A 21795-nucleotide genomic window follows, 5' to 3' on the forward strand; every position below is an offset into this window, starting at 1 on the left:
TATCATGTGGTTTGGAAACCTGTGATCCCCCCAGATGATGTTGGATGATGACTCCCATCTTGTTGGGAATCATAGAATTGTAGAGTTGGAAGGGACCCTGAGAGTAATCTAGTCTACCCCCTTGCAAGTTTAACAGCATATGAAGTACTGCAGAAATGAGGACTAAACTCCAGCATTCTAGTGGCCTTTGCCTTTTCTGTAAGCTGGCATCCTTAAGTCAATGAAAGATAAGGCTTTCATTGGGACAGTGTTTGTGGACAGGGCCCAATGCCTTCTGCAATTTTTCCTATCTGAATTCTTGCCCCTACTAGCCTGAGAGGAGGTTTACAATTCCTTCCGTTGCCCACAGAATCTGGTTTCACTTACGATTGTGACAGAACTCCCACCCACCTATACAGAAATGCCAGGCAAACATTGCTTACATTGATAGAAGTGGAGAGGGGAAAGATGTATGTTTAAAATAAACTAATCTTCAGCAAGAATTTTTAGACACAATGCGTCATGTTACCTGCTAATCCATGCCTGTGTGAATCAGGTATTTTAAACCTTCAAGTGCTTTACAGTGGCTGATATTTTCCCCTTGCCATGCATTCCATTCATTAGGAAAGAGCCAATGCTTGAAGACTTTAGCTTTTTATTTTTCATATACATATATATATATATAAACCCTGCAACTCAGACACTCTTAAATTTACACACATCAACAAAAATATATAACAAAAGCATTTTTTGTTTGTTTGCTAATTTTATAGCTTACACGGAAAGCGCAACATCCCCTTCCTCCCCCCGTTTTTGGTTGATGAGTTTGCACTTTTTAACCACTCGGAAAGCAAAGAGTGTCTAAAGCAAAACCTTAACTGTTTTCCCCAGTTTGTGTTGAAAGCTGTTCGCTTTGCTTTGAAGGGAATGGAAAACCGAACTCTGCAGGAAGTAATTCCGTATGGAAGCAGCTAGCTACAGTATTTCTGTCTGGTGTCCATTTAGAATTCTGGGGTGTGGACAGAGAAGCAGAAAGCTTTTCTTAGGCACTGGACCAGAATGGTGAAGTACGGCATCCTATAATACTTCCTGGCATGTTTAAGGACGAAGAGAGTTGTCATCAGCGCCTGCTCTGAAGGCTGAATGACAATCTCATTTTGGTACAGGCACCAGCTTCCTTCACATTCTCTGTGTGTCACCTGCTGCTGCTGCTATCAGAACAGAGCAATTCAAGATGAATTCCAATGCACTTGATCTGTTAGCACAAGAATTTACTCTTCCGCACCCCCTCATCTGCCCCCTGCTCTGGAGGGTTGAGAAAACAGATTTTTTTTTGGGGGGGGGGGGGAACCACCAGGGAGGAAGCATAAATCCTTGTGCTAACAGAGCAGGTTCCTTGGTGCTACACTGAAATAAAACCCAAAATAATTGTAGAAAACTACCTCATGTGCTTAACATCCTATTTTAGTGCCTTGTTTCTGCTCCTGTGGCCTAAGGAGAGGCAGGACTTCCAAAGATTGGCAAGTGTGTCACCTGCAGCAAGGTAACCCAGAAGATCTGCAGAAAGGTTTTTTGGGGGGGGGCAGAAGGGACAATAACCTACGTTCTCGGGTAAAAACAAGTGTGACTATACAGTGTTTGTACAAAAAAGAGACTTTATTCCTGTCATAACATCTGAAGTGCAGAGAGAGCCTCCTCTCTGTACAGTTATCCTTTATGTTATATTGGAAGTAAGCAGCACAGACTTCAATGAAACTGAGTCCCTAGTAAGTGTCCTTAAGACTTCCATTCCCACCCCACCCTCTGCCGTTTTGAGGGCTAGGGCTTCTGAAGCGCAGCTGATTCCTTCAGCACCTTGCTGCGAAGAACAGCAACAGTTCAAGGAACAGCTGAGGCAACTCTGGCTTTCCACAAGTATTCTACATGCCAGACGGAGCCAAACCCATCACACACTCGCCATTCTCCAATCCTGTCTATAAGGTAAGATTTTTAAGTTTTCTTCTCCAATTTACAAAGTCTCAATAAAAGAAAATCTCTAACCAATTCAGCTCAGCAAGCGCTTCGCTGTTATATTTTTTCTTTTACAAACTGACTGAAGCCCCATACAATTATGGTAGACTCTATGTTCCTCTACCTGCCCCGCTCAAAAACCCCTCCTTAACGTGGATTCTCTAAAGGGAGTAATTTTTAAACTAAGACTCCCTTTTTTTTGGTCTGAAAACTGCTGATTTGCTTCAGCTGCTTTGTCCTTCAAAAACCTGAGGGTGAGGTTGCAAAGTATTTGCTGTGCAGCCATGTTGTGCCTTTTGCTGCTGCTGTGCCTGAAAGACTATGACCGGGGGAGCAAGAGGGGTGGAGGCATCGAGAAGGAACAGGAGAAATCTTCGAAGGGGCGCAGCTGTCTCTCCTTTCTCAGTTCCTCAAATCGATGTATTTCTCTCCCTTTTTTAAAGCAGCAAAAGAAAAAACAGAGTTACATTGCGATTATGGCCCAGTAAAATACAAGCACACCCACTTCTGTTGTCCCGCAGTGTGATATAGCCGAGGTAAGATGATGGCAGCCGTTTTGAATGAGATTGCGTGACTGGCTTGGAGGCACAGTAAAAAGGAAAAAAAAAGCACATGCAGGACCATTTTTCTGTATTGGAATAGAGAAGCTCCTCTGGCTAGACTGCAGGAGAGAGGCAGGAAAAGCCCTCCCATAGGTGGTTGCTAGAGAAAAGCTGAGGGGAAGAGAGAATGGGGCTGCATGCACACTGTCCACATGTAGCACGAAAAGCTGCTTGATGGGAAGCTGGCAGGAGGGGCACCTGCCCAACGCAGGGAGCAGCAGGGGCTGAAGTTGCTGGATCAGGGAGACCTAAGGGGAGGGGCAGAGGGGCATCTGCTGACACTAAGAAACCCACTTTTGGCCCATGCTAAAAGGCATGGGGGAAAAGCGAGAGCTGTACCCCTTACACAGAGAGACAGGCTCTTCCTGCTTGGATGTCTCAGCAGTGGAAAATGCTAAGCTTCCCCCGTTCAGTTCACTATTACAGTTTATGAAGCAGTGGTGGGCTTCCTAACGTAACTGCAGCACATTCAAGAGTGGGAGTGGGGGGCAGAAGGGCATAGCAGCTGGGCCAATCTACACCAGGGCTAACAAACCTCCCCCACCCTGAACATCATTTTTTTCTTTAAAAGGAATGGATAGCACACAGGCCGACAGCCATATGTGCAACCCAAGAAAGTGGATTTGGGGAAGGATGACACATTGCATCAAAAACAATGTTTTTATATACACCATGTTTTTATACACCACATCTGGGTCCTCTGAACCATCGCCTCTGCTAGCCATGGCAAACTGGCCTACCTGGTCACCTGCCGATCTCTTCTCGCCGTTGGCGCCCTGCAGGAGCCCCGCCTCTTCAGGAAGTTTATCTGACTTAACTTCAACTACAATCTCGTCTTTATGCGCTTCGGGCTTTGTGCTAGGGAGGAGGGAGGGTAACAGTGTTGAGACGCATCCCTGCAGAGTGGGTGGGCTGCAGGCTGGGACAGAACAGCAGTTCCCGGGGGGCTTATCATTCAGCTCCTCTGGGTCCAGCAGAGGCTTGAGCTAGGCAAGTGCTTCAAGGGAGTGGAAGGGAACCCCACCACAGACCTTGTCCCCGCTGGAGTCTCTGGCCAGCTTTGGAGGCGCTTAGAAAGCTTGCGAGGGACGCAGGTGGCGCTGTGGGTTAAACCACAGAGCCTAGGACTTGCCGATCAGAAGGTCGGCGGTTCAAATCCCCGCAACGGGGTGAGCTCCTGTTGCTCAGTCCCTGCTCCTGCCAACCTAGCAGTTTGAAAGCACATCAAAGTGTAAGTAGATAAATAGGTACCGCTCCAGCAGGAAGGTAAACGGCGTTTCCATGCGCTGCTCTGGTTCGCCAGAAGCGGCTAAGTCATGCTGGCCACATGACCCGGAAGCTGTACGCCGGCTCCCTTGGTCAATAAAGCAAGATGAGCGCCGCAACCCCAGAGTCGGCTAAGACTGGACCTAATGGTCAGGGGTCCCTTTACCTTTATAAAGCTTACCTTTATAAAGCTTGCAAAGCACTATTTGACCAGTGACTTGGGTGGGACAGAAGTCAGAAAGGCGTAATCTCATGGCCAAGGGCAAATGTCTTCTGCCTGCAGCCATCACTGATCAAGCTTTGTGTGTCAGAGGAGCTGCTCCCCCCCTAAGGCTGCTGAGTGGGAAATGACACTGCAAAGGGCCTAGTGGGCAACAGTAGTTCAAGGTCCACCCAACTTCCTCCCTCCCATGGGATCAGAAGCGCGCTGCTTGGTGCAAGGAGACTGGGAGGGGGCAGGAAGGGAAGAAGCGTGGTCTCTGGTAGATGGATGAGAGGGAAGGAGGGAGGCACCCAAAAGGCTGCAAGATGTGTGCTTACATCTCTTGTTTGCCTGAGCGGCCACAGGTGAGCTTCCCTTTCTTGTGCAGGAAGTAAAGGACGGCGCCCAGGACAGCAATCGCCAGGATGCAGATGACGACGGCCACAATGATCACACCTTTGCTCTCCTGTGCTGTCTGCTCTGCTCGGGGGAGGGGGGGTGGAGGAGGAAAGAAAATCCAAACAGAATCACCCTTCTTGCAGCCACAAAGCAGCTCTCAATATTTCCCTGGCTTCCTCCCAAAGTGTAGCTTGAACCAGCACTGAGCCCTTGCAGGTTGAAATAGAGATGGGCCTCTCTGAGCATGGGCAGAGGGCCACGAAGGCACAATTCCTGCAGGCATCACTTCACTGTTCTGTGAAGATTACGGCACTGCTGCCATTTCCGCTCACGGCTTTGGAAGAACTGCCATTGGGAGGAAGAGAGAGAAAAAGCAGTTCTGGGCAGATCTAAAGCAAAGACCTGCTGAAATGCAAAGGCCACCCAAGCAGTTGCTGGAGGGTTCTGGCAGCAGATGTTTTGGGACTACAATTCCCATCGTCCCTGATCGCTGGTCAGGCTGGCTGTTGGGAATCTGCTGGGAGTCCAAAACGGTTGAAGGGCACCAAATTGGGGAAGTCTCCAATACATCTCAGGAGATGGAGGGAGTGGAAGGCTCCTGGATCTTATGGCAAGACTGCCCCTCCTTCCTTGCAAAGCTATGCCCCATAATGCTTCATGGCAAGGCTCCATATGTTGCTGTTTCTGGAACACAGAGGAACAGCACAACATGGAACTCAAATTCAGCTCGTTTCTCTTTTTAAAGGAAAAAAAAGCAGCTTCCTAGTCCTCTTGGCAATGGAGTTTAGTCAACACCTGCTCCAACCTCAGGAACTGACTTAGATTCCCAGAGGGGCAGGAGGGCAGCTGACTTATAGCTCCTGAAGACTAGTAAAGAAAGAAACAAATAAGACAATCATGCACATTGACGCAGCTTCTCTTCCCCCGCCCCCGCCGGTAGCACAAAACTCTTAATTTTTGGTTGTGTTTTTCAAAGCACGCACAGCCCTGGCTACTGTCTCTGAGTCTGGAGTCAAGAAGACCAGCCAGCAAAATGCTAACAGGCGGCAAGAGCAAGCGTTGGTCCGATTGGCTGAGGAAGCCCCTCAGGATGAGGCCCCCCCTAACCAATGGGAGAGGCGGCTAGAGCGGAAGTAGAAAGGATACCTTCCTCAGCCCTTCCAGGAGTTTGGGAAGTTGATGTCTGGTTGTACCCAAACTCAGAAGTTTCGTTCCCTGGCAAGGTGGTGTTGGAAAAGTCATCTGGGCAGCGGCGGGTGGAGAATGCAGGCAAATGTTAACATTGAGTGCTAAGGATGCTGGGAAGCTCTTGGCTTCCAAAGGAGAGGATAGCTCACATGCCCCCTACCCATCTCCCCCTGCCTGGAGCGGCAGGTGTTAAAATGAGTCCATACAAATGTTCTGTGCCAAGACCCATTTTCAGTGAACAAACAAACCAAAAAAAGGTATTCAGTTCCCCAGTAAGCAGATTCCTTCCCCGCCCCCCCAAAGTTAACAGTACGACAAGCTGATCAATGAAGTATTGTATTGACTTACTCAAACACACACCCCACCTTAGATTACAGGGTAGATTACAACATCAGAAAACATAATAACAGGCAATCAGTAGAAAACAAAAACATCTAAAACATCTAAAATCTGTATCAACAATCTCCACCACAATAGGCAATGAATTTGCACATTGAGCAACGTCTAGATTTCAAAAGAAAATTTATATACATATTTACATATTAAATTACACATATTTTATTGTGCTTTCACTATACAGAGCAAGAGTATAGCCTAAAAGAAATAAAAATGAGATATAGTACCTGGATCCATGGGAGGTCCATTTGATAAAGGACACAAACGTCAGTTTTGCAAGTTTATGCCAAACATTTCCCCTCTACAGCATCCCACTTCTGTAGTGACCCGTCAGCTACAACCCACCCCCACCCCCGCCAAAGCAGGACAGGGCTGGATTCCCCAAGAAGAGAACGTCAGCCAGAAACCATCACTGCCACCACGCCCTGCCCCACAGCACACCCCCTTCTTGAACCCCCAAAGCATCCCCTGACATGCTCTCCAAGTTCAGTTTCAGTAGAGGTCGAGCCCTGCAAATCGGAAGGAAAAGTTTGGCTCTGAGCACGTGCAGAGGGCTATGCAAGCAACTTCCACACCAGCCTGAGTTCTGCCTTATCTCATTTTGGAGGGGAGAGATAGAGAGAAATTTAAGTCCAGTTGCCCAGCTAAACGGCTCCCAGTGTCCTCCCCTAATACTTCCTTTGCTGCCCACAGGCTGCTGTGGAAGAACTGCAACTGTTTTTGAGAGAAAGAGAGACACGGAGAGGGGGCTTTTCTCAGGGGCCCAACATAGGCCTGCTTAAATGCAAAAGCAACCTGAACGGGTAGTAGTGGAAACAACTTTCAGATGCAGACTAAGAAATAGCACAATATCACGGAAGGTGCTGGAGGGTGAGGGGCGGCTCCTAGTTGCTGTAGCAAAGCTGATTTTTCCAACCAGCCCCATCTCCCAACAGAGCTACCCCATACTGTATGACATTGGGGGGGGGGGCAGGATTGGAATGATGTGCTACACGCAGGGCTGGGCATCATCTGAGATTTCCTGGAAGCGCAGAAAAGCTGCAGGGCACAGAAATCCAATTCGGCTCCTGTTGCTTTAGAAAAGCAGCTCCCTAGCCCTTCAAGACTGTAGGCATTTTGTGAGAGAGCATCTGGTTGCTGAAACCTCAGGAGCTGAATGAGATTGCCGGGGGGGGGGGGCAAACTCAAGCACATTCACAGAAAAACGTTAGTTCTTCTTCCTGCAAAAAACCCCACATTCCACTTTTTGTTGCTGCTTTTCAGAGTGTTCACGTAGCTCTGACGTTTCCCTGTGAGTTTGACCAGTCTGCATCAATGCTAACAGGCAGCGAGAGCATGCGTCAGTCCAATTGGTGGATAGGGACCGTCCCTGGGGGTTGCCCCACACCAATGGGAGAAGCTGCCTCAGCAGAAGGAAAAAAAGATACCTTTCAGCAGGTGACTTCACGACGTACCTTCTGCTGTCTGGTTGTACCCAAACCCTGAGGTTTCATTCCCTGGCATGGTGGGGGTGGGAAAGTCCTCTGGAGAGCAGCATAAGGGGAAGGGAGGCAGTGTTAATGCCCAGCGCAAAGGATTGTGGGACTCCTGTCATTTGCCGGATCATGTTGGGCTTCTTACCCGGAGGACAATTTCTTGCCCTACCCCCTACAGCAGGCATGAAAGAGTCTATAGGCAATAGCACACAAACAATCCTAGCCAGGGCTCTGCTTTTAGTATGAACCTCTCACAGGATGTTGGAATGGAGGGTTAATAAACCCAAGAGGCTGGTGGCAGCATCTCAATTATGCCAGCAACGTTTTACCAATACAGCAATTAAAAGCCATTCTAATTGAAAAACAATTCCTCAGCTGTTGAAAAATCAATTAAATAGCACCAAAGTTAATGAAGCTTTCAGTCTAGGAATTGTGAGTTTTTAGCAAACCAGCAATTCATAAGTGCTAGAGACAAATACTAAAGGCCAAAAACTGTTACGAAGTACGGTAATGCCAAACATACCTCATCTATGGCAATCCATTCCCAGAGTGGTAAGCCAGACACAACAGCCACACACCTTGCCTCCTGCTTTTAAATGAAATGGTGTGGAGCACATGGGAACTGGCTGGGCTCTCCAAGCCCCAAAGACAAAAACAGCAAGCAGAATGCATATATACATATACCACCCCCTAGTCTCACTATATACAGTAGTACCTCAGGTTAATTACTTAATTCATTCTGGAGGTCCATTCTTAACCTGAAACTGTTCTTAACCTGAAGCGCCACTTTAGCTAATGGGGCCTCCTGCTGCAGCCGCACCTCTGGAGCACGATTTCTATTCTCATCATGAAGCAAAGTTCTTAACCTGAAGCACTAATTCTGGGTTAGCAGAGTCTGTAACCTGAGGTACCACTGTAATCACCTTTCTCATATCCAGAAAACAGCTCTCAATATTTATCTGGCTTCCTCCCAAAGCTTAGCTTGAACCAGGGCTGAGCCCTGCAGGTTGAAATAAAGATAGGCCTCTGAGCGTGGGCAGAGCATCATGAATTGCCACACAGACCTTAATTCTGGTATTCTGTGTATTTTGTGAAGAAAATTACCCTGCCATCATTGCATTGCTGCTTGTTTCTGCTTGCCCACAAAGACCAATTCAGAAGAAGAACTGCTGCTGCCTTTGGGAGGAAGAGAGAGAGAGAAGACCTTTCTGAACAGGACTAGCAAGGATCTTCTCAAAGGGAATCCAAGCAGCAAGAGCTTTCGGGGAAATCAGGGAAACAGTGCAGTATCAGAGAAGATGCTGGAGAGAGGATGGGGAGAGGCGCCTGGACTTTGTCAAAACATGTTCTCTCTCTCCCTGGCCTACAGAAAGGCTACCCCACAAAACAATTCACTGGATATGCTCCTATCAGGATGAGGTGTTGCCTTCAATATCCTAGAAGCACAGAAAAGCAACAGAACATGGAAATCCAATCCAGCTCCTGTTTCTACTGAAAAGCAGGTTCTTAGCCCTCAAGACTGTGGGCATTCTGTGTCAGCAACTGACCAAGACCTGCTGGAACCTCAGGAGCTGAATGGGATGGCCAGGAATGCAGCCTCAAAAGGAATTATCATGCACATTCACAGGGCATTTTCTTCTCCCTGCAAAAAACCACATCCCACTTTTTGTTGCTCACATTTCAAAGAGCTCACATAGCTCTGACCTTTGCCTTTGGGTTTGGCCAGTCTGCATCAATGCTAACAGGCAGCAAGAGCATGCGTCTGTCCAATTGGTGGATGGGGACCGCCCCTGGGGGTTGCCCCACACCAATGGGAGAAGCTGCTTCAGCAGCAGAAGAAAAAGATACCTTTCAGCAGGTGACTTCACGACATACCTTCTGCTGTCTGGTTGTACCCAAACCCTGAGGTTTCATTCCCTGGCATGGTGGGGGTGAGAAAGTCCTCTGGAGAGCAGCGTAAGGGGAAGGGAGGCAGTGTTAATGTCCAGCGCAAAGGATTGTGGGACTCTTGTCACTTGGCGATCATTGATGGGCTTCTCACCAGGAGGATAATGGATTGCCTGCCTGCTATGGCAGGCATGAAAAAGTCTATGTGCAAAGCTATACAAATCTTCCTAGCCAAGGCTCTGCTTTCATTATGAACCTAAATGCAGGCATTGGAATGGAATGTTAATAAACCCAAGAGGCTGGTGGCAGCATCTCAATTAAGATGTTTTAATATGGCCATTAAAAGCCTTTCCTCAGCATATTTGGAAAAATCAATTAAACAGCACCGAAACTTGGTTAATGAAGTTTTCAGTCTAGGAATTGTGAGATTTTAGCAGATCAACAACTCGTAAGCACTTGAGACCAACACTTAAGGCTAAAGTGCATTTAAAATGATACAAAATACAGGAATCCAACAGACAAGAAGAGCAAGTCTTTCAGGGCCATGCCAAACATACCTCATCTACTGCAGTGGTAAGCCAGATACAACAGCCACACACCTTGCCTCCTGCTTTTAAATGAAATGGTGTGGAGCAAACAGGAACAGGCTGGGCTCTCCAAGTCCGAAGACGAGAAAAGCAAACAGGACGCACACAAACACACCCACCCCTCCCACTTAGAATATTTAATAGCCTTTCTAGTATCCAGAAAACAGCTCTCAATATTTCGCAGGCTTCCTCCCAAAGCTTGAACCAGGGTTCAGCCCTGCAGGCTCAAATAAAGATGGGCCTCTGAGCATGGGCAGAGCGCCATGAAGGCAATTTCCACACAGGCCTTAATTCTGGTATGTTTGAGGTGTGCGTTTTGTAAAGAAAATTACGCCACCATGATAGAATTGCTGACCGGTTTCTGCTTGCCCACAGAGACCACTTCAGAAGAACTACTGCTACCATTGGGAGGAAGACAGAGAACGAGAAGGCCTTTCTGAACAGGACTAGCAAGGACCACCTCAAAGCGAAAAGGCACCCAAGCAGCTGCTGGAGGGATTGGGTAGCAAGAGCTTTCAGAGACATCGCAGAAAAGGTGTCATAGAAGATGCTGGAGGGAGGATGGGGAGAGGCTCCCAGACTTTGTCACAAAGTGCTCTCTCCCTCCCTGCCTTCAGAAATAGTTAACCCCCCAAAAAAATTCACTGGATATGGGGGGCACTAAACATGCTGCTATCAGGACCAAGTGTCACCTGCTATTTCCTGGAAGCACAGAAAAGCCAGAGAACATGGAAATCAAATTCAAGTCCTGTTTCCTCTCCTTTCCTTTTTTTTTTTTAAAGCAGGTGCCTAGGCCTGTTGCCCGTGATGCAAGAGAATGTGTGGCAAACACCTATTGAAATTTCAGGAAATGAATCAGATTGCCAGAGGGGCAGGGGAGGGAGGGAGGGAGGGAGAACTATGCACATTTCTAGCTTTTCTTTATCCTGGCACAAAATTGTGCTTGCTTTTTAAAGCACATACCTGTGCTTGATCTGAACTCAGAAGACCAGCCTAACAGGCAACAGCATGCATTGATCTGATTGGTTGGAGAGGATTCTCAGAGTGCCACTCTGCAACCAATGGGAGAGGCTGTCCTAGCTGAATTATAAACAGATACCTTTTTGTGTGTCATTCCCAGCGGTACCTTGCTGCATTGCTGCAGGAGTTTGGGGAGTGGGTGTCGGGTTGTACCCAAACTCTGAAGTTTCATTTTCTGGCAAGGTGGGGGTAGAAAAACCATCTGGAGAGCAGCAGGCGGAGAATGTAGGTAATGTTAACAATTTAGCACAAAGGGATTGTGAGAAGCTCTTGGCTTCCAAAGGAGACAATGGCTTAAATGACCCATTGGAGGCTCACTCATTAAATTAGGTCTGCAGAATTTCAACGATTCATCAATTTAGAACAAATTTCACCTAACTAAAAAGGTGCCGCCCTCAATAACGCAGTCAGAAGCTTCCCCCGGTTAATCTTATTGATTGAAACTGTGCATGAAGAAGTTCTGGATTTAAAAAGGGGGGGAAATGGAAACTATATATATAAATTAGACATATTTTCTTGCTCTTCAACTATAGACAACGACGGTATGTACTAAAATGAGAAAAAGTAAGTTATAGTACCTGTTTACATGGTGGTTCTATTTAATAAAAAGACGAACATTCACAATCTACAGCATCCCTTTCCCAAAGTGGTTAACCAGATTCACCTCCCGCTGCCACACGCCTCTCAAAGCCCCAAGAAACAGAACGGCAGGCAGGAAGACCAAACCCCCTCCCCAAATTCTCTTCTCTCCAAGATTAGGAGAGGATACAAATTTTAAGACTTCCTTGCTTAAGAAAAGAAAAGAAAAAGTAGACCTCTTTAAAAGATTTTGCTAGAGATAAAGACAATGGATGAGTGTTATGACAGACTGCTACTATTTGCAATTTCCAGAAATGATGGAATATTTTTTCGTTTCGATACGTTTTTCCAACTGGATGGGTGGTTATTTTCATTATTCTAAAACGGATCTTTACTGGGATTTTGTGTTTTTTAAAAAACCTATTTTAGTTGTTTTTATGACTGCAAATCATTTTGGGCTTATGTGAAAAGCAATTCATAAATTAATAAAACAATAATAATCTTTTTAAGGAGTTCAGGGCCCTAAGGTGCAAAGGTTGGCATCCGGTACAGTCTCCCTCAGGCCTTCAGAGGGTGGTGACCAAATATTATCACCCCTCTCCTGACATCCAGCATAACCTTCTGCAAGGGCAAAGGGGGCAGAGCAGATAGGCACCCCTCTTCTTCTCCTCTCACATTTTATGCATTTTACTTACTCAAAACGGATCCCACCTTTCTTCTAGGATAGAACGAATGAGATGGTGGCGGTGCTACAGGGGGTTCTCAAGCAAATTGTCCATCCAGGCACCAACCAGCCTCATCTTTGCTGGGTTTCAGAAAGGCCGTTCACTTCTCTTGGTGCAGCAGCTTGGGGCCCCGACAGTGGAATTCAAACGTCAGTGCCCTTCCTGATAGGCGGTGAGGGCATAAGCCCCCGCCGCCTATAAGGAGCCGGATCCTAGCCTGCACCCTGTATTGGCAAATGGGAATGCAGGCTGGGACACAGCCTGTTTATTCCTGTGCCGGGTTTCCCCATCCCACTCACCCACGGTTTACGCTGATAGGCAATGAGTTACAACTCATAGCAATTTGTTACAACTGGTTGAGCATTGGGACAATCCCTTGTTTTGGACGTAGTCCCTGTCTGCCCCTCCAAATGCTGGGGAATGCTGTTAAAGGGATTCGGGGGGAGTGACCATGTCTACATGCCCAGAGGGGCCAGGGCCAAAGGCATTCCCCCACAGCAGTCCCTGCAGGGGTCACACTATTGGATGTAAGTTTTGGAACCCCCGCCTGGACTGACCACGCGTCACTCCCACCAGGCGGGCCAGAAGTCTTTAGATTGCCCCATGCCCAAACCAAATCTCTTTCATCTGTATTTACCCAAAACCCCAGTCTCATTGGTCTCTTATTTAGATGGGTTGGGGTATGGGATGTCAGATGCCTGGTCCTGCAAGTAGCCCTCCTTGTTCACCTTCAGGCCACTCACACCCTCCCCAGCTTCCTCCTTCCTGCAAAGCCCACGTCATCTTCTATGGGTTCGCTCCCAGAACATTTGACAGCACATTCATATCTCTTTTACAGTCATAAATGCTCGGTAAGGAGGGGCTTACCAGTCTTGGCATTGGGAGTTCCTCCTTCTTGCCCTGAAGAAAGAAAAGAAAGAGGAATAAATACAAGCTGGAAGTGGACTGGTTCATCACAGGTTGCCTGCTTTGCTGTGAAAGGAAGGGGCTGACACAGCCACTGGCTTCATCTGAAGCAGACAAATGAAAACTCAGCATGGTGTACAGTGGTACCTTGGGTTAAGTACTTAATTTGTTCCGGAGGTCCGTTCTTAACCCGAAACTGTTCTTAACCTGAAGCACCACTTTAGCTAATGGGGCTTCCTGCTGCCGCCACACCGCCGGAGCACGATTTCTGTTCTCATCCTGAAGCAAAGCTCTTAACCCGAGGTACTATTTCTGGGTTAGCGGAGTCTGTAACCTGAAGCGTATGTAACCTGAAGTGTATGTAACCTGAGGTACCACTGTATAGGAATTTCAGGGTGTTGGTGTCGTAAGATGCAAGTCCACACCCCCTCTCAGGATTCCCCTTTACACCAGGTCATGGGAAATAACCACAGCCTCTCACTGAACAGCAATAGTCACATAAAATGACACTCAGTGTAGAGCCATGGTTCCCAACGTGGGGCACATGCCCCACAGGGGGGCAATTTGATTTTTAAGGGGGGCAATTCGAGAATGACTTATTAACAGTTAATGGCCTTTTAGACTTTCTCCAAGTGAATAGTTCACTTTTTGAATAATAAGGGTTATATATCACCAGGGGGTGGCGCCCGGATTTTAGAGATGTTTAGGTGGGGCATGGTCAAAAAAAGGTTGGGAACTGCTGGTACAGAGGAAATACTAAGCTAGATGGACCAGCAGTCTGGCTCAGCATAAGACAGCTCCCTATGCTCATGAAAGTGGAGTGACATTTTCAGCACAGCTTTACTTCAAACCACTTTCTGGGCCTGACAGACTGATGCACCTTGGCATACTTGCTTCTGGTGTTGGGGACAGCTGTGATGGAAGAAATAATGTTGGAGGGTACCATTATTTCCCCAGCCCCAGCCCTTCCCAGAAGGGCAAATGTACCCGTCACCACCAACACATTCTGTGCTCATTCAGGCTTTCGCTTGGCTCACTGCTTTCCCCCGCAGAAATCCGATCTTTACTGCGGAATTGGAGCAAACGTCCATTGGGTTTCTCATGCATTGAAGTTTGCTCCGATTCAGTCCTAAAGAGCGGGACAAGCGGGAAGTGTGGCTGAGCCCTCTTCTCAAGACAAAAGGGATGGACTTACTCTGTGCCAGCATGAAGTGGTGCTGAGTGGTGCCCATCCTGTTTTTGGCGGTGCAATTGACTCCCGATTCTAGAAGGGCTTCAGTGACTTGGAACAGGACTGTGCTGTTGCGCTGATGACCCTGCATGACTGAAGTAAAGACCTGTGGAAAGAAAAGGGAGGGAGGATTAACGCGCCTAAGGAGAATTTAAAACAAAACAACCCAAAACCGGGCAGCAAGAACTGTGTCCCTCCAGATATTGCTGCTCTGCAACTCTCATCATCTCTGACCATTGCCCATGCTGGCTGGGGCTGAAGGGAGTTGAATGGCCAAGTCAGGGATGAGAGGAGTCGCAAATCAACAATATTTGGAAGGACACAAGTTACCCACCCCTGCACACTAAAGCATATTGAATGGGGGAAAGACACATTATACTTTAGACTTTATGGGATTGCCAGAGATGACCGGCAGAATCTGCGACCAGGGGAAAGAGACAGTGGAAAAGGACTGGAAGAAATTCAGAATATATTTAAAAAATTGTTGTAAAATTGAGGAGTGCTAAGATGTCAAGGGGTAAGAACTAGAGAATTACAGCTGTAACTAATAAGTTTAAGGAAAATTAATAGAAGGGAACCAGTAGATAAATTGACTAATGGGTTGCTAAAGAACTGTAAAACAAGGATGCAGCGAAAGGGGGGTATGGGGAAGTCGGAGGAAAGAAGGTGTATGAAAACAACATTATGATTTTAATGTCTTGTATGTATTTGTTTTTTGTTTTGTTTGTGTGTTTTTACTATGTGTTTAAAAAATGAATAAAAATTATTTTTTTTTAAAAAGAAAGACACATTATACTTTGTTGAAACAGTCTTCGGACATGAAAAATATGGAACATTTGTTAAATATTATTGCCTTCTGCAGCATGTTTCATAAAGCATTCACATCCCATAAAGCCTTACAAATACCCCTGCGAGGTTGACCACTATTATTATATCATTTTATATTATTGGGGGGCGTGAGGTAGACAGCAGTGGCTTAAGCAAGTGCACCAAGTGAATTGTTGATGAGGTGAGATTTGAATCGGGGCCTCCTCGCTTCACAGTTCTCCCTTTATTTCTTTTAATTAAACCCCACAAAGAGCACATCTTACCGATCCATTGACACTCCATGAGATTAGCAAGGGGGGTGTCGAGTACCCGGTGCACGTTAAGTTCACCATCTCGCCTGATTGGACATGCACCACTTCCTTCCGTGCGACCAGCACTGGTTTTGCTGCAAGGAGAAGAGGTGGCTAATTGTTGTTGCTGCCCCAGCACCCAGGACTGGGATGGGGGGAAAGATACTTAGAGAGAGCTGTCACTGTGTGATGCCTACCATGGACGGTCACTTGAACCTGTTTGGAGCGGGAAACAGCAGGGGTGCCTGGCATCGGCATCTCTACAACACAGGTGTATTTGCCTGAGGTGTCGAAGCCAATGTTGGTCAAGTTCAGAAGATTCCCCTTCTCAATCACCCTCCCTTTCTGGAAAAGCACAATATACATCGGGCGGTTTAGTTTGGTCAGAATCAAGTAGATACTTTCAGAGTTAATGCTAAATACATTACAGTGGTACCTCGGGTTACAGGTGCTTCAGGTTATGGACTCCACTAACCCAGAAATAGTACCTTGGGTTAAGAACTTTGCTTCAGGATGAAAACAGCAATTGCGCAGCAGCGGCAGCAGGAGACCCCATTAGCTAAAGTGGTGCTTCAGGTTAAGAACAGTTTAAGAATTGACCTCCGGAACGAATTAAGTTCTTAACCCGAGGTACCACTGTACTTCTGGTAAATGAGCCATATAGCTGCTAGAGGGCTGAGAAAATTTGTGTCCTGGGCTTTTTAGAATTGTATACCCATGTATTATCTGCCCCTCAAGGGGTGCATTGGTTGGCAGATGTGAAATATACAGTGGAACCTTGGTTCTCAAAATGGCTTATGTGATGAACAAATTGGCTCCCAAATGCTTAAAACCCAGAAGTGTTCTGGTTTTTGAACGCTTTTCAGAAGCCGAACATCTGATGTGGCTGTCAGCTATTGCTTCCAGGGCACCTGCACCAATCGGAAGCCACACCTTGTTTTTTTAACATTTTGGGAGTCGAACAGACTTCCGGAACGGATAAAGTTCGAGAACCAAGAATCCATTTTATGCGTTTACCAACTGGTCAGCAGCCAGACAGATAACCAGCTAACAGAGCAACTGTGTGCATGTTTACATTGTGTGCAGAGGGACTTCAATGTGGCTTATCACAAAGTAAGTGTTTTTGGATTGCAGTCTAATACACCATTAACTCAAGTCAACAGCCCTAAAATGAGAATACCTTTTCCCAGTGGAATGCCAAGGGCTTGGAGCCTGTTGCATTACAGGTAAGGAGCGCATCCTCTCCTTCCTGCAGCTGTCTGAGCGAGGTCACTGGAGGCACAGAGGTTATCACAGGCTCATCAAGATCTAGGGGAGAGAAATCATATAATTGAGGCAACACAGATGAGATTCCTTCGCTTCACCCCATCTTTATGCACTGTGGAGAAGCACCTATTTCTCTCTGGCAGTTACATCTGCCTAGGAATCAAAACCTGAAGAGCCACATCATTCTGATAAACAGAACAGCTCAGAACATCCATGAAGGCTTTGCTGGGCAAATAGGAGTATATCCACTGCCTGTCTCTCACTGCCTCCAGTGCTTCTACTTGGCCCTCACACATCCCTCATACTGATGAAATTTTGGGTTCTCTGACAACTATGGGTGCAAAGTTTAGTTCATAGATTGGCTGGCATGTTGTGAAAAACGTCTTAGTTATTTTAGCACTGTGCCTGTATTGTAAGGCAGATGTCAAAACAAAAACCACCTCTCCCAAGAAGATTCCTGTGAATGCCATATTCAAAAGCAAGGAATCCCATCCCCACATTTATGCAGTTTTAAATCAATCAGCTCATGCTCCCGAGAACAGCCAGCTAAGATTTCTCAAAACCGGATGAAGGCTCTAATGAAAACCCGTCAGGCCACTTTGTCCTGAATAAAACCCGCAGGTCCTACTCACAGTTCACCAGCAGAGTCACGTTGGCCGTCAGCTCCACAAGCGTAACATCCTGCAGGTCAAGCACTTTGCACAGGTAGACTCCGCTGCGCTCCTTGTTGATGTTGTAAAGGTGCAGGAACCCCTGTTCAGAACCCTGTTCGGAGACTTCCTCCTCCTAGCAGAGTGCAAGACAAAGAAGGACAAAGGCTGAACCTGCACACTGATGACAACAAGGAGGAAATACTGCCCAGCCAAGAAACTCAAGTCACCAACATCCTATCTATCTTTTCAGGGCAGGGTTACATTTTCCTGCTGCTCCTCCCAGATAGTTGATGGCCTGTCTGTTCTAGGTTTCTGATTATTTTTCCCAGTGTTGATTTTTTAACTCAAACATGTATTCAGGGTCCCATCTCTTCATCTTGTTCTTTATATCTGCATGGTGGTAGTGCTTCTGTTGCAACCCGCCTTGAATCAGGGGATGACCCCTCAGCTGAAGACCAGTGTGGTAGACAGTACTAAGCTAGATGGATCTAGGGTCTGTGGCTTGGTATACGGCACCTTCCTCTGTGCTGCAAGCTCGCCTTCATTCTTTTTTTATTATTAAAGATTTTCTTGTTTTACAGAAGTATGTGTAATGTCTCTCGTATTTTTTCCATGTAACATTTTTACAAATCCGTTTCATTTCTTGAGACATTAGTGGGGGTGGGGTCGGGTGGCGATGTTTCTATTATGCTTAATGTACGTAGGGTTTGGTGTCAGCGTTGCTTGTGCTGTTCACTTGTGTTCCTTTGGTGGTGAGAGAGGCTGGGGTTGGCCTAGGGTGTGGTTGTTTGTTTGTGATTGCTGTGGTGATCTTTGTTTTCGTGTGTGAGTGGGGTGGGTGGGTGTTTTCGATCAGGTTAGCCATACTGATTTGTATGCTGTTGGTGGATTATTGTCATTGTCTTGTTGGGCTGTGTATGTGATAAAAGGGAGCCATACCAGGGTAAAGGCATCTTTTTCTGTTTGTCCCTGTGTCAGTTTCAGTTTATTGGTTAATTTTTCTAGTAAGGCTGTTTTCCCAGATTATTTGGTACCATTGGTCCATGCTTACTCCTGACAGGTCTCTTCAGTGTCTGGTTATGGTGTTTCTGGCTGCTGAAAGTAGGTGGGTTATGAGTTCTTTGTGGTGTAAATGGGCATTGTTGTTTAGTAGGGCCACAATGCCCCAAGATGCAATCAAAGCTCACCTCCATTCTGTACAAAGTATACAGAGGTGGCGGATTCCCATCCGCTTCGCAGCGCAGGGTCACATTATCTCCCTCCTTCACATCCGGGCCTGGAGCATCAATCACGAAGCGGAGACTCTCAGAGGGGTCTACAGAGAGGGGCAGAGAAAAAAAGAACCTTCATTCGCCTTCTGGTGCTTCTCCTAATAAGCACAGGCAGAGAAACCTGGGAGACACAGCAGATCAAAGAATCCTAAGAGCTGGAAGTGGGTCTTCTCATCCAATCCCCTGCAATGCAGGAATCTCAACTAAAGCGTCCATGGCAGATGGCCACCTAACCTCTGCTATAGAGCCTCCCAAGGACGGAGAGTCCACCACCTTTCATGGCGATCTGTTCTGCTGTCTAAAGAAGCTCATACTGCTAGAAAGTTCTTCCTGATGTTTAGTTGGGACTCTCCTTTGTCACTTGAAGCCACTGGTTCAGGTCCTAGCCTCTGGAGCAGGAGAAAGCAAGCTTGCTTCCTCCTCCTTGTGACAGGCCTCTTTTCCAGGCTAAAGAAACCCAATTCCCTCAACTGTTCCTTATAAGACACTTGGTTTCCAGACCCTTGATCATCTTGGTTGCCCTCCTCTGCATATGTTCTAGCTTGTCAATATCCTTCTTAATATTGTGGCACCCAGAACTGGACACAGTATTCTAGATGTGGTCTGACCAAGGCAAAACAGAGCAGCACTATTACTTCCCTTCATTGGGATACTTTCCTTCTGTTGATGAAGCCTAGAATAACATTAGCTTTTTTTTTTGCTTTTTTTTTTTTGCTGCTGCTGCATCACACTGTTGACTCATGTTAAGCTTGTGGTCGACCAAGACCCCTAGATCCTTTTCACATGCGCTGCGCGTAAGCCAGGTGTCCCCCATCCTATATTTATGCATCTGTTTCTTCCTGCCTAAGTTAGAACCTTACACTTGCCCCTATTGAAATTCATTTTGTTAGTTCTGGCCCAGATCTCCAATCCATCAAGTTCATATTGAATCCCAATTCTGTCTTCTGTGGCATTAGCTACCCCTCCTAGTTTGGTGACATCTGCAAATTAGATGAGCATTCTCTAAATTCCTTAATCCAAATAATTTATAAAGAGATAAAGAACTGCTGGGAGGGGCAAGGAGGAGGGGACTGCCACACCAATTTTTTATGATTATGATTATTAAAATTTATATACCGCCCAATACATGTCATGTGTTTCCCCCCAATAACAGCACCCATGTAGCTCCCCTTAATGTACTGGTTGGTCCTCAAGGTCGCTTGGGCTGTGGGGTCCTGGGCTTTGGCCCCAAAGTCCATCCCTAGTTGCACTTTTGCATGAGGCTCGGTCTTCTCCTTTCTGAGACCTCCCAATGAATGTGCTCAGTGCTGCTAAAAGGAGCACAGCCTTACAATGAACATCGACTTTGAAGCTGTCCGACTTGGATGTCTTGTTATTCCCCATCAGGGTGTAACTGACTTGGCAGTAGAACTCAGCACTGCGGTCTTCTTTGGTGACTTTTGCCGAAAGGGTGCTGCGGACAGTCCACAGGCCACTTGATTCCTTGATGAGCCCAGGACGGATCTCAATTTCTGATTGAAAGAGGAAGAGAGGAGAGGTTTAGGAAAAGCATTTAATTTGTGAAAAGTGTGCATGGGTGAAAACCCGCTGGAGGAAGGGTCAAGTAGAAGACTATTCTGAAGAGCAGCTACAAACCTTACATGTTACTCTGCGAAGGAGCAGTTTATGCTGCAAAGGTCACCTGGCCTTGTTTCTCCAGCTAAGATAACCCTTACTGCAAACTCAACATAGCAGGGGTAGGCAACCTAAGGCCCGGGGACTGGATGCGGCCCAATCGCCTTCTAAATCCGGCCCATGGACAGTTCAGGAATCAGTGTGTTTTCACATGAGTAGAATGTGTCCTTTTATTTAAAATGCATCTCTGGGTTATTTGTGGGGCCTGCCTGGTGTTTTCACATGAGTAGAATGTGTCCTTTTATTTAAAACGCATCTCTGGGTTATTTGTGGGCCATAGGAATTCGTTCATTATTATTTTTTCACATGGTCTGAGGGACAGTGGACCAGCCCACAGGTGAAAAATGTTGCTGACCCCTGTGCTAACAATTCACAAATCTGTAGCCCTGTTGTCTTGCTTTTCCCATGAGCTGTGATGCCCCATATTGTATCATTTAACATATTATAACCCACTTTACAGGCAAGATCAACTCCCATGACAGCTTACGATTACAGTCTGCTCAATATAATTAAGGATAATTAAGTCACTTCCTCCAGAGGCCGAGGATGGAGGGAGCTGCCAATGACACCAGAGGATGGGTGATGGAGATGCCGATCCATGAAAGCAGCCCTTCCTTCCCCTGCTGAGCTGCCCCAACTTGTACTATTCACCCATCATTACTCATACTGTTCTACAGCCAAGACTCTGCCTTTTGGGGAACCATGGCCTATTGTCACAATTCCCTTGAAGGACTCTGATTCAGACCAGGAACTGCAGGCACTGGAGCAAGAAGATGACAACGGCAACTCAAGAAAAAAAGAGGAGGCACGTCCCTCCAAAGGCAGCAGCTTGGAGCCCCTATAGGAACAGGGCTTCTCGTGAGTAGCTGGCCATATTTGCCTCTGCTTAAAAGCATGCTGGATATGCAGGGAAACTTGATAGAATAACATCACAGCTCCTGTGCCACATTGGAATTCTTAATATGCATCTTGGACTTGTGAACCCTGGACCCTTGTGCCTTGACTGGGCCTAATTCCTGCTAAACCTTTGCCTTGTAATAAGCTTCTGGACTGTACCCGGCTTTTCTATGCCTCCGAATCTGCTTTAATAGATTTAGCTTCACCTGATAATGACTCACCATTGCCATCCAACTTCAGAGGGACTCCATCCTTGTACCATGTGAGGGTTGGTGTTGGATAGCCATTGCGGCTGGTGCAGGTTGCAATCTGAAAGACAGACAGACTCAAACACTCCATACTCTTCAGGGCTTATAGTCCATGGGTTCAAATCCCAGACCGATTTATCTTGTTCCATTCCAGATCCAGACCAGATTATATAAAAAGGCTTCCTACTAGTGCAACAAAACATCACTTCCATAAAT

At 46.7% G+C, this 21795-nt stretch overlaps 1 protein-coding gene and 1 long non-coding RNA gene across 6 annotated transcripts in view; both read right to left on the reverse strand.

Moving 5' to 3' along the window:
* Window positions 1-2265: 2265 nt before the first annotated feature.
* MCAM (melanoma cell adhesion molecule) overlaps window positions 2266-21795 on the reverse strand; it is a 51016-nt gene continuing 31486 nt past the window's right edge. For 3 of the 5 annotated variants that reach the window (XM_081889846.1, XM_081889843.1, XM_081889845.1), the window contains exons 5-16: window positions 21553-21640; window positions 20092-20271; window positions 18677-18804; window positions 17469-17622; window positions 16751-16878; window positions 15768-15915; window positions 15544-15665; window positions 14417-14558; window positions 13183-13215; window positions 4398-4539; window positions 3332-3449; window positions 2266-2421 (exon numbers count right to left, since the gene is read on the reverse strand). In XM_081889846.1, the coding sequence (XP_081745972.1) occupies window positions 2392-2421; window positions 3332-3449; window positions 4398-4539; window positions 13183-13215; window positions 14417-14558; window positions 15544-15665; window positions 15768-15915; window positions 16751-16878; window positions 17469-17622; window positions 18677-18804; window positions 20092-20271; window positions 21553-21640 (1413 nt within the window). In that variant the 3' untranslated portion in view covers window positions 2266-2391. The remainder of the gene's footprint in view (window positions 2422-3331; window positions 3450-4397; window positions 4540-13182; window positions 13216-14416; window positions 14559-15543; window positions 15666-15767; window positions 15916-16750; window positions 16879-17468; window positions 17623-18676; window positions 18805-20091; window positions 20272-21552; window positions 21641-21795) is intronic. The other 2 variants (XM_081889844.1, XM_081889847.1) reach the window with 2 other exon arrangements.
* On the reverse strand, window positions 4546-11480 carry LOC309357696. The gene is made up of 3 exons (XR_014163167.1): window positions 9393-11480; window positions 7497-7565; window positions 4546-5700 (listed from the first exon to the last, which is right to left on the reverse strand). It is a non-coding gene; the product is annotated as an uncharacterized lncRNA (long non-coding RNA).

This window comes from Podarcis melisellensis, assembly GCF_964234715.1.
Source record: "Podarcis melisellensis genome assembly, chromosome: 15".
NCBI lineage: Eukaryota > Metazoa > Chordata > Lepidosauria > Squamata > Lacertidae > Podarcis > Podarcis melisellensis.